General features: G+C 44.7%; 1 protein-coding gene across 5 annotated transcripts in view; it reads right to left on the bottom strand.

Moving 5' to 3' along the window:
• Positions 1–13,567, bottom strand: part of astn1 (astrotactin 1) — a 323,396-nt gene that overhangs the window by 171,626 nt on the left and 138,203 nt on the right. For all 5 annotated transcript variants that reach the window (XM_035422531.1, XM_035422532.1, XM_035422533.1 and 2 more), the window contains one exon: positions 4,293–4,430. In XM_035422531.1, the coding sequence (XP_035278422.1) occupies positions 4,293–4,430 (138 nt within the window). The remainder of the gene's footprint in view (positions 1–4,292; positions 4,431–13,567) is intronic.

Here is a 13,567-nt window from a genome sequence, read left to right as displayed (position 1 = left end):
TGCCACCATACAACCTGCTTATTTTATGTCTGAGGCTTTCTGGCCATAACATAATGCTGCTTTACCTTTCACATTTATAGTTGAATATTTTTGGGAGGAATACTGAGCAGCCTCATTGGCTCATAAGGCTGTGGGCTGGTGAATTGGTGGTTGTGGGTTCACAGGTTCAACTCCCAGCTGAGGCATTGCGGTCATACCCTTGAGCCAAGTACTGAACCTGAATGGCTTCAGTAAACATCCACCTGTATAAATAGACTGTATGTAAACCTGCAATCTGTAAATATCTCCTGAAAAGTGTGTCTGATAAAATTTCTGAATCAAATGTAATGGCAACAACAAGCAGGGTTTGCTTGAGTACCAATGTTATAAAGTGTTAAAGAAAAAACAAATTCACCTGCAATACATTTCAGTAAATCAGGACAATGACATCGTATTGTCTCAAAATCTAATTCACTACTTTATGCAACACATCGGGGTAATAAAGTTGACAGTCTATGAGGCTTGTAAAAAGCTTGTATTAATGTACATCTCTGCCTAGAATCTGATACTTGTTCTAAAACTTGTTCCTTGGCAACATGAATGATGAATATCGAGGCCCTGCTAGTTATTGTTTGGAAGGTTAAGAACTCCAAAAACAGGGTTTTCAGCCAAGGGCCACGTTCTCAGGAAAAAAAGAAAAAAAAGAAAAAGTTGAGCATGTTCGACAATAAGTGAAGTGAGCCTCATCTGAATCAGACTATGTCCTGATGAGTTATGTGAGCGCTATAAATAGGTGTGGGGGGAGGGGGGGGTGGGGGGGAATGGACAACTAGAACAATAGGCTCCCGAGCCCTTCAGGCTTTGAAGACAAACAGCCGCTGTGCGTTTCAGCCTCCAGCCTTATCCTGCCTAATTAACTTTTTATTTTTTGGGTGGGGGGGGGGGTCAAGGTTCCAAATAAATCCCGAAACGTGATCCTTAATTACCCAGCCTGAGCTGTAGCTAGGCTGTGAGAGTAGGCTGTGCTTTCCTCTGATGGACCAGCTCTACTGTAGCGCCAGCTACCTCTGGGTCCGAGCACAGCGCACCTGTGTTTGAGTCAAAGTCACGTTGTGTGTACTGCGGAAGGTGCCCTCCACTTCTCAGAGGTGTGTGCCTCTCTCTCCTTTCCTCGGTCTCTTCAGACCCGACCGCGCCGTGCCACCACAGCCGGAACCTTCCGGCACAGCTGGGCTCAGCAAAGTCAGAAAGACAGTCTCTCTTTATGCACTTCAGTCAAGTACATGCATTTCTGGACTTAGGAGTCAAAGTTAACACAAAGGCCTGAACCTACCTTTACAATATGATTACCACCGGTGCTGTCCGAAAGTACAGCTTCACTCTACGTTAACAAGTCTGTTCAAATGGAACGGGCGTCTAACATAAGTCGTCCTAGAAAATGACATAAGATGTCCTAGAAAATGACAGCACATATTTTAAATGAAATTATAAAATTATTTACATGAAATGTATTTAGTCCAGCTCTGGCTATGTTTACACCTGGCTCTTAAAGCATATGAGTTTGACTGAGGGAGCCATTCTCTGTCTTGCTTATTTGACCTAGATCAATTTGACTACAGTAGCTTTGTTTCATGGAGAACAAGATCTTGATTTTTTTGCACAAGATCTTCTGATGTCTCGGGCTTTGTATAATTTCCCACTGGAATCCAGCTACTCAACACAAAATGAAGGTTTATTCCAGCAGAACACTCTGCACTGTGATTACAGAACACGGAAAACCACACAAATCCCCAGTACTAGCTCCAATAAGACACAACTATCACTGGAAATGTAGTTTATAACACTGATAAAAAGTAAATCATTTTTCAGCTCAGTCTCAGCTGAACATTTTTTGAAAAATGCTGGAAAAGGTTTTATAAGACATCCCTCCCTTCCTTGTTCTGTGGCCACACAAAACAAACTAAAATAAAGTGTCTTCCAAAAGTACTTCTTTTCCCAAAGTAATTATTCTTTGGTTGGGTAATTTGTGAAGGTCTTTAGCTTCTAAAGTAGCTTCTAAACATACAGCATGGACACTGGAGCAATTAAGAATGACGCTTATGCAATACCTGCCGCAATTAGGATCCACAAATGTAGCCATTTCAAAGTTTAGGAATTAAATCCTGACCTTTCAATCTTGACAAATGAGATGTATGTGGGTGTGCAGCAGATTCACACATAAAGCATACCATATGGTACTAAAAACTCTTCCTTATTGAAACATTAGCAACTTTCTGCAATACGGACTTATATGAAGCACCTTGTGTTCAGGTTCTTCAGCTCAAAATTCAAATCTCTTATTTAAGTGGTAGAGCGATGCAAAATGCTAAATTGAACAAGTGCTGATTGCTTGACAAAGGTAACGTCCATCCACCCATTATCTATGACTGCTTATTCTGGGCAGGGGGGTGCTGGAGCCTATCCCAGTGTGCACTGGGCGAGAGGCAGGAACACACCCTGGACAGGCCGCCAAACTATCACAGGACACCCACACCATGCACTCACCATTCATACCTAGGGGCAATTTAGATTCTCCCATTAACCTAACCTGCGTGTCTGTGGACTGTGGGAGGAAACCGGAGTACCCGGGGGAAACCCACCCAGATTCGAACCCGGGACCTTCTTGCTGCGAGGCGACAGTGCTACCCACTGCGCCACCGTGCCGCCCAAACAAAAAAAAAAGAAAAGAAGGTCTCGAGGAAGCTGTCTTATTGAAGCCCGCAGTCCCTCACTGAGTAAAAACCCATAATACAGGACTTAGAGCGAACATGTAATAAGCGCAATAATGCAATGATGTATTTTTAATTCCTAAAGTGTTGAAAGCCATTTGAGCGTTTCAGACCAAGCACTTTATCTAATTACACGGGCGAGCGATATTTGCTTCTCCTGTTTTAACATCGATTTTTGCATGTAATTATATTCCCTGTCTCCCGCTTCTTCAGTCTTTTAATCATTACCAGACAGCCACTCTCTCGAAGTCCCTGCCACATGTAAATTAGGACTTCGCTTTGAGAACGCAAAGAAAATAAGAAATAAAAAAAGGTGCGTCTTGAAGGGTGCTAAATTATTCACAACATGAATACATTTTTCTGGCAGTTATTTTTCGGAATATGTTCAAAACTCATCAAACTTAAGAACCAATTAGCGAAGGACACGCTTATTACTAAATAAATCACAGGATGGAAAAATGGCTGTGGCACGTTTTTCAATTGAGAGCATCAGAAAAGCACATTCATTTCCAGACTGTCCAAGAAAGAAAGAAGTCATTTGCATGCTTCATAAAATGTCAAAAGGCAAAAAAAAGCTAAAAGAACAAACAAAAAAAAGAGATTCATATTCCTCTGCTAAGTGCAAATGGAAGAAAAAGAATTCCACTTTTGAAACATCGTTTAAGACGCTTCTGGTTGGCCTGAGGCATCACAAATGTTTGCTTCATTATGCCCATTAAACTGCAAGCGGCGCACACACTGTATTAATTTCGCCAAGCTTAGCAGTCATCTTCCACCTCCTTATATTTGGGAACAAGGTAAGTGACACAGCGCCTTGAAATTAAGCAATTGCATTTCAGAAAGTAATTTCATGGCAAAATTGCACTGAACAACCTCTTCCCTCAGCTTGTGTGTCGTGATAAAGCAAACGATGTACCTGTTGCAAATGGTAACACATCTTTACCCGTGCAGTGCTAACCAAGACAAGGCACTTCGAAATCCTCCCTACGGTCACACCCTTACACAAAATGCAACAACCGCAAAAGCGCACATTTTTGCCTGTACATTTCCTACAGCTGTTCAACAACAAAATAATTAGGGTGCAACATGCCAAACTATAATTAACAGTATTTCGTTAAGCATTCCTAACAGAGAGTCAGTGCGCTGGCACAGAATGGTGAAAGAACAGCAAACGTATTCACTTTTTGTGTAGCAATCCCCGCTTTTCATGTTGACTTTTGTGCATGTCCGATTATCAGAAATTAAAAGTATTAAGTGATACCTACACCTGCGCTTTCTGTGAGGGCCTTTTGGACTTTCATGCACTTGTGGCTTCGCCTGAGCCTTAAACCTTTAAAGAGCAGGTTATATGGAATGTTTTTTTTTAAAAACAGTCTGTGTTCTCGAACTACATTGTGTTCAGTTACCAGTAGTGATTTTTTACACCAGTATTAGAACGTTCAGTTAAGAACATTCTAATCGCATATCTGCGGTCTGTGATCTCACACCCACAGTAAAGCATTAAATACGGGCCGGGAGGCATCCTGGGAGGTTCCGTCCTCTCACCTGACGTCCACGGCGTCCTCCATGACGGTCATGTCCGTCTTGCACTTGGCAGAGGGGTTGATGGCCAGTTCCGCGGGCGGGATGACGAAGCTCTTGCTGAGGGGCAGCCACATGCCCTCCCCGAGCGTGTACGTGAACCTGCAACACACACACACACACACACACACACACACACACACACACACACACACACACACACACAGGACACGGCTCAGAAACAGTCATTACAGGAAGGGGACTGCGGGTTCAAATCCCTGTGGCACAGCACTACATTTGCCTTGCTCACCATGGAAATCCTGTTGGAGAAACAATACAAACAAGGCATATCACAAAAGGGCAAAGCAGCATCACAGAGCATCACGTGCTGAACAGGGAATTTCACATTTTCAATTTAAACCTACAGAAGAATAAACTGGGAAATATACACACACACACACACACACACGAACGAACCCATGCACACACACGCACATACACAGAAGCACCCATGCACACACACAAACACACACACACGCACATACACACAAGCACCCATGTACACACGCACGGATGCACACGCGCACACACACATATACACTATGTCCGACTTATAAAAAATTCAAGAGGAAAGAATCATGTCATTTCACTTGTGCCAGGACCTCCGCTTTCTGACCCTGGTACAAATGTGTGCGACCCATGAAGGTTGACCCTAAAGTCACCTGATGCCTTATTAATCAAAAAAAGACTGCACATGGTTTGTGAGAAACACCTGTATTTATTACATATTCCTGTAGCTGGGTAGTCTCTGCTTCCTTGAGAATGGCTTCTGCTGTCATGCACTTTCCAAATTTCTCTAACAGGGCAATTCCAAACTGAAAGCTGAAAACTCTGTTTCTAAAAATAGAAGTTACCGCATGTTAAGCTCAGCACTATATTTAATACACTGTATTATGTGCTACAAAAAGAATAGCGGATTTGCGATTGCATTAACACCGACGTGCATTTAATGATCGTCACGGAGTTCCAGGAACAGACCTGATCCTTAATGGAGAACACCCACCTCTGATCCATTTTTACACTGCTCTTTGTTTCAGCGGCACCAGGTGAGACTCAATTCATGAGACAAAGACTCACAGCCATTTCACGGGTAGCACACATCAAATTAAAGACTCCTTTTCTTTTATTATTATTTTTTTTTTTGGTGGAGACCCTTATTACTGTTGCAGTAGCCGAAATAACCGCTAAAAATTCACTGTGACACAGGTCCTGTACAGTACAAACACACACCGTCAAGAGCACGTAGAAAACCCAAGACTGCTTAAACCTGGACAAAATGAAGGCAATTAACAAGTACAGTAATTTCTCACAAGAATAAATCCCCTCCCCCTCGCGAGCAAGAAGATTCTTGGTCATCTATCGAGGCCACGCAGACCTGAAGGGGCCACTTAGACAGTTTCAGGCGGAAACGCACTTGCACTCGATAAAGCAATGTTTATTCGCGAGACGTCTCACTGCTCGCGCACGAGGTCATGTGCAATGATCAGTGACATTACTCACCAGGCACACAATGCAGGCATAAGCATATCCCGTGGAATATATTAGAGCCAAGATAAAATAAACAACAACTCCCCCCCCATAAATACATACATGCACTACTATTAAACAAGCATTAATAATTACTGCCAAGTATTGTAATCTGACAGCTAAATAATCACGCAGAATTTATATGCGGAATATTTTTTGCATGTCAGTCAAAGAACACTTGCCAGTGATTATTCATGCACGACCGATGCAGAAGTGACTAATGCATAAACACGTTGTGATGTCAGAGGTGAAATGATATGGACTGTTGGGCTGGTACGGGGGGGAAGGGGGGGGTGGGGGTTAGTTATCATCTCCTTGGCGATTGCACATTCCAACAGCTTGTAACAGTCAACTGGGACGCCTTGCCCTTTGAGTGCCGTTACATGTACATATGTCAGGGCTATGTCAGAACGCAAGGGGGGTGGTCCCAGGGGTGAAGACACACTGGCTGGTCGGCTGATTAGCTCTGTGGTCTGTAGCATATTAGCTGTGCCCTATCTTTTGTCAAGCCAATTAACCCTTTAGAACCCTTTAGAACTCGGAAATCTCGGCCGCTAATAAAATGCTAATGGCGTAAAACGCGCAAAAAAGACGAAGATATGGGACTTAGGTATAGAAATACTCTCCTAATTAAAAAAAAAAAAAAAAAACCCAAAACATTTTAAAAAAATATGAACACCATGATCCACCAAGTTACTTACAGGTGCCATACGCTTAATTTTTGTTGATTGTTGCTGCTGATTTGCAACCAAAATAACTGAGTGGGATTTTAAGGTGCAGATCACGAATATATGATTAGAATGTTCTTTACGAAACATTCTAATGCTGATGTAACAATCACTACTGGAACGTGAAAACAATGGAGTTTTACAACAGTTTTAGACTTACTCTTCAAAGGGGTTATTGTACTGTTACTGCAGACCCATCTCCTGGCCTAGCTTACTTAATGACATTACAAGCAGCAGGTCCAATTTGTTAAGAAGACACAGAGAAATATGCACATAAGTGGTAGCGTCTGTCAAGATAACACTTCTGACTTTCATAAGATGGCAACAGACAGCCCACATCACTGATATTACCAAACGAAGCTTGACAACTGATGAGAATTTTCTATTAGAGTGAAATCCATTGAAAACTTTAAATGGATGTCTAATCTTCAATGGAAAAAATAAATAGATATTGAGAATGCCTACATTCGTACATAATTCCGTCAGTATGTGTGTGCGTGTGTGTTTGCGTGCATGAGTGTGTGCGCGTGTGCGTGCGTGTACGTTTGTGCATGTGTGTGTGTGTGTGTCTGTGGGGGAAGGGGATGAGAAGAAAAATCTCACTGCCACATAAAAACTGTGGAAAGGTGTTGAACAGCGTGCGATGTTCGCAGCCTGAGCCAAGCTCAACAGCAAAAAAAAAAAAAAAACGAGGGTAAAAAAAAAAAAAAAAAAATTTTTTTTAAAAGAATTGATTATGTGAGCGCTTGTTCGGCTGAACTTGGTCTTCCCGCACCCCAGAGGAACGGGCTGAGCGAGGCGCAGACATGTGCAGCATGCGTGGGCTGCCGTCTGCAGGGAGTCGAGGTGGGGGGGGGGAAAAAAAACAAAAAAAACCAACCCGCGCCAAGCACTGACAAAACAGTCCTGAGTTCTGCAGTCTGGCTGCGCGGGTGCCTAGCCCTTCCTGTCAATCACCCGCACGCCCGCGACCCCTCCTCTCCCCTTATCGTTCTATTAGCCCGTGCCAAATTTTATAAACAGCATCCCCCCTTTACGCAAATCTAAAGTTAAATGTGTTTTCAAACGAAAACCCCCTTCTGTGACCAACGCAAATTTGAGTCTAGTTCAGCGTGGCGGGGCAAATTAACAAGCAAGGAATTTCCGGGACGGAAAAATCAATGGATGAGTCTGGAATTTGGGGGGGGGGGGGGCGTGAGCTCGAGGGGTACTCTGCAGCGCGACACTGGACAGCTTGCTTAGGCCTGTAAATTAGACCTGGTGTCCGTGGAGTTACTAAGATCACTAAAACCGTCCAAGAGCCTCCAAACGAAGCTGTCTTTACGATGCCAAGAAATCCACACTGCGCCAGAGAACCGCACGTTTTTAAAATAGCAGACCCAGGTCTTCGAGCGCATTTTCTGCCACACGCTATCAGTTTTTTTTTTTTTTCCCGAGACGCCGCAAATCAGCGACAGAGAATGAGCCGAAAGAGTTAAGTGTCTTTTTTTCTCCTGTTGTGTTGCTGAAGCTGTAGAATATTTCGCACCTAAAGCTGTTCAATTTGCATCTAATGAAATACCAGCTTTGCACGACGAGGGCGTCAGATCGCACGTGCTGTATGCATTAACAGCCGCTTCACAAAGAGCATGATTAAACCGCTATAAAAGGAAAAGCTTAATTATGTCCCTCCAATTACTCCGCCTGTTTCCATCTCCAACGTACTATGAATCAAAACTCACCCCCTCCCAAAAGCCCACTTAATAATCTGAATAGGATTCCTTGCAAGTGATTACAGGAAGGGCGAGTCCATTAAAATTTTATTATTGCCTTATTTAACTCCGGGTTTAGGGAGACTTAACCAGCCTTTTTCAATTACGTTTCATCAGTCTCCCACCTGTCCGCATGACTGAGTGACTGAGACGGAAAGGCTGCCGCCGTGCGTGGTGACGCGGGTTACCGTGACGATGGCTCAGGACTCCGGATCGCGGGCCCTCCTTTTGCGTGTCAGTTACACGCGTCCCGTAATGAATGCTGAGATGAACGGCGGTATCGCGGGGGGGGAGGGGGGGGAGGGGCGCAGCGCGCATCAGAAGGGAGCTGATAAGGGGAGCTCTTTGTCGAGGGCGAACGGAGAGTTTCAATTAACGGACTCGAACCGCGGCTGGATTTACGAAAACTGGCACAGCCGCGGGCGCCGCCTGCCAAGTTATGGATTGGCAGGGCATAAGCCGTACCTACACAAGACTGAGAGCAAGGCCCTTATCTGGATTTCTTACAGATTACAGAGCCCAGATGGCCCGATCTCCAAAATATCTCTCAAGACCGCGTCTGGGAGCGGCACTTACTGTAGCAGCGGTTGGCAGGTCAGGGACGCGTCTGCTTCTGAGAGGGCAGTTTGAGGAAATGTACCATATTTCACACACACACACACACACACACACACACACAAACATATACACACACATGCAAACAGACACAAACACACACGTGCACACACACACACGCAAAAACATGCAGACATGCACACACACACATGCACGCACATGCAAACACACACACAAACACACACATTCACTCACACACACACACACACACACACACAAAGACACACACACACAAACATATGCAAACACACACACACACAAACACTCTTGCTGTTCAACACCCCTGCGTCTCATACGTTCGAATCGCCGCCTTGCCCTCACCTCGTTAAAAATAACGAGGCTGACCACAGCGAGGATACTGACCACTTTAACTCTCCCCTCTCAGACATTAACGAAATAAAAGGAAGAAACGGTGATCGATTTCAGAACTAAAAAAAAAAACAACAAAATTACGTCGGTGATCATTCGGGTGATATCGAGGCAGCGTTGGAGTACTGCCTCGGCACCATCATCGATAACAATGCCAGCACTGAGACACGTGACTCAAAAGGGCCGGCAGGAGCCCTGGTTTAGGAGCAAACTTCGGGCCGTCAGAGCCGATAGCATTATGCTAATTCTGTTCCGCAGGCAGTGCTGACATTCAGCGTTCAGCGAGGAGGACTTGGCCTTTCTGGAGCTGCGCAGCAAATTACATAAACAATTATTCATAACGGAGGGGAAAGCATCTGGAACATTCCTCCCAAATATTACACTGCGGTGTGATCAGCACACTCTTAGTCTCGGTATCCGAATGGTTGAAGACCCCCGCCAGCCCCTCAGGACCGAATTGGTTAGCACAAATCAGTTACCGTTATCAGATGTCCCATCTTACCAAACATAACACTACCCTCCTTTATTTCGAGAAGTTTACAACTTCTCTACAGCAAGTGAATGAAACTCATTTTACAGAAACCTGCACAAGAATGCACCTTTTTATTGACTGCAATGCGATGCCGTGTGTACATGTTTTTTTTGTTTTTTTGGTGCAACCCAGCTAGCACAAAACATTCTCACAATGTTGCTGCCAAGTAGTGGCAAAGTAACAACACTGAAAAGCATTCCAGTAACATTTCGCGTTAGCTGGCTAGGTCCTGGAATGTCTTGGAATGCGTTCCGTTCATACTGCAGCGAATCTTTGTGTGCAAGAAGAATTTCCTTTGTGAGGGAAAATAAAGTTCTGCTCTATGCTAAGCCCACCTTCACTGAGCTGAAGTGGTGATTGGTCAGAACATGGTGGTCACATTCCAAAAGTGGGCGGGCTTACAGCTGAGATACATTACATTACAGTAACCCTAGCTCACACAGGCTACCTACAGAGGTACATTAAGCTCACACAGGCTACCTACAGATACAGCTAAACATTTTTTTTTACATCCCAAGCGGTCTCAGTAGCTGCAAGTATTTCCTTCTTGCGGAAGTTCATAACCAGAGTAACAATGCACCGGAGAATAGCGGCTCAAGGCAGGCGACTATTAACTACTTCACTCACCGAGCAGGACTTTAAATTTACAGGTTTCACTCAGTGGAATCGATATGTGATGCAGAGAACTGTGAAGAACTGGAACCCGGCACACACGAGCGAAGGAATCAGGCGGGCCACACTCCTCCGGCTAGCCGTTTCGCTTTACCGGCCGTCTGATATTCCGATAACTTCCAAAAATGCTCGACGCACACATAAAACCCCCCAATATACGTTATATATAGGTAATAAATGTAACAGTTTGGTGTTGTTTTCACAAGGAAATGGCCAAGTCGCTGTCCCGCAAGTGAAATATTCAGCCATCGAAACAAGCAGATAAACAAACACCCCCGGTGACTACAAAGAAAGGCAGCAACGCTGGCCTCGTATCTCACGCTGCAGATATGAACACGAGGACTTCTCCCGTTCCATCTCGAGCGGCGGTCTTCAGAGATGCAAAGATAAATTAGATGAAATAAACATATTTCCTAAAAGACCTGCTTCCAAGCATTATTTATTTAGCTATGACTCATCGCAGACATGCAAGACAATGCCCCAGATGACTGCAGCTTCTGTGGCCCATCATACCGAGGATTTCTGCATTAAAAATGTGTGTGTGTGTGTGCGCGCGCGTATGTGCGTGAATGTTCGTCTGTATGTGTGTGCGCGTATGTGTGTGTTTGCGTGTGTGTGTGTGTGTGTGCCTGTGCATGTGTACTTTATGTGTGTGACTTCACCAATACCTAAGGGTTTATATTCAAAAGGTAAACGCCCACAGCGCCTGCATTGAAAAACAAGCCGGTTCTGAAAAGCCCTGATGCTGAAACACAGAGGCAGTCACACTTTTACTTCAGTAGATATTTACCTTGTAGGTGTGAAATGGGCTCAGTGCAGTACCCATGGCAGGAGCGACACTTTTAATTGGATACCGGGGTTGGAAATGGATTTCCAAACAAAACAAACCTGAGGGATTGGCTGCAGATGACACTTTTAAAAAGGAAATCTGAAAATGTTGTTTTCTGTATCACAGACAGTCACAGCTGAGTTTGTGCCATTATGGCTTGGTGATTTGCTTAAAAGACGGTGACGGTATCCATAGGAGGAACGGCCACGGGTACACTTGCAAAATGTGTGTGAAAGCAAGTGATGTGTTCAGTTATTATCACATCATCCAAGGACATGGCTACACACACACACACACACGCGTACACACACACACACAAGCACACCACACGCAGATGCACACCACACACACATACACACGCACACACTTACATACACACACATACACACACGCACACAGACCATACACACCCACACACAATTTCTTGTTGCCATCTGAGAGCGAAGCACTGCAGAGAAAGTAATTTCTCAGATTCTGAGCTAAGCACACGTTCGGTAGATAAATAAGGGCGCGTCCTTCCTCGCGCAGCGCACGCCAGACCCAACCCTCCGCACCGGAGCGTGTGCTGAGGAAGACGCGTGTCGGTCCACCGCGCCCCCGCGCGTGGAAACATCCTCCAGCTCCTTAACGTCTCTTTTCTTCCCCGTCCGCAGCTGCTTGGGGGGGAAGCAGTTTGCCAAACAAATTACTTCTCAAACCCACCGCAAATCTGACAGAAATTTTTTTTTAAAAAGAATATTGGTAACAGATTTCTCAATGTAATACAGTATATATCAGGGCTGCCCAACCCTGTACCTGGAGATCTACTGTCCTGTCCTGTAGGCTCTCATTTCAACCCTAACTTGGCACACCTGATTGTATTAATCAGCAGCTCAATGTGATTTTTATCTGTTGCATGAGGTGCGTTTTGTTAAGGTTGAAGTGAAAACCTACAGGATGGTAGAACAGGGTTGGGCAGCCCCACTGTATATGGATAACTAGATACGGGAAAACGTGTAAAATTTTTTCCTTGCGAACATTTGATCCGCGTTTATATTTGTGACTCATGAAAGCAATTCAAAGCAGTTTTTAGGCAGTTATTACATTGCAGTTATCACATTCATCACTACTGAAAATTCTATTCAAATGTCTTCATCTTGGCAGGAAATGCAATCAACTTGCTTTCTCTCTGGGGAATAATAAGCCTTTCTTTGAGAAGTAACAATTATTTTGCCTTGTGCTCTCTCTCCAGGTACCGCGGAGTCGACAATTACCGCATAACACGTTCGGATGACTGTAAATGACTAATTCTTTGCATAATTTCACAAAGTGGAATTATGAAACTAAGCCCATTTTTTTTTTTTTTTTAACCAGCGCCAGGAAATCGAGGGGGCACAGAAAGCAAGGTGACGTTTTTTAAACGGCGAAGGAATTAGCAGGCACGCGCGCGACAAAGACGTACGGCAGAATTGCCACGGATACGCCGCCGCTAACCGTTAGCGCGTTTGGCCGCTGCGCAGGTCTAAGGAACCGCGATGCGCGCCGCCAAAAAAGGAACGGAGGCAGGCGTCGGCGCGATCGCTTTTAAACAGTGTTTTTAATTACACCTGAGCAATGCCCGGGGCGGCTGGCGCCGATCCTCTCTCTCCACGCCGACTTCCTGTGGCTTTAAGCTCTCCGTTGATTCATCTTTAATAGCAGCCTGAACCGAGGACGAGCGCTAACACCGAAGCTAATTATTTTCAGAGCGCGCGAGCTCCCGGTGGCTTCCGACGCGCCTACTGTCGGGATGCATTAAGGAAAAACAAAACAAAAAACAAAACAACAAAAAAAACCTTAAAGCAATTGTGTGTGTGTGTGTATCTGTGTGTGTGGTGTGTGTGTGTCTGTGTGTGTGTGGTGTGTGTGTGTGCGCGTGTGTGTGTGTGTGTGTGTGTGTGTGTATCTATGTGTGTGTGGTGTGTGTGTGCGCGTGTGTGTGTGTGTGTGTGAAAGAGGGGAAACTAAGGCAGTATGAGGCATGACAACAACTATTACTCGGCATAAACCTGCTCTTTATGGGTCCCAATAACCTCCACAATCACACCATGCTGTTAAAAGGCCTTCATCAATGTCCCAGCAACAGGCTGCTAGGATACCTTTAGAGCCAATCAAATGAAATGAGACGCTACATCGTCGAGGACAACTTGTATAAGATCAGCAGTATTCTTCGTGGATAAAGGTTGAACAAGAAAGGA

Source organism: Anguilla anguilla, chromosome 6 (assembly GCF_013347855.1).
Source record: "Anguilla anguilla isolate fAngAng1 chromosome 6, fAngAng1.pri, whole genome shotgun sequence".
In the NCBI taxonomy this organism is placed as follows: domain Eukaryota; kingdom Metazoa; phylum Chordata; class Actinopteri; order Anguilliformes; family Anguillidae; genus Anguilla; species Anguilla anguilla.
Note: the sequence above shows the minus strand (reverse complement) of the source record. Positions and strands in the feature narration are given on the sequence as shown.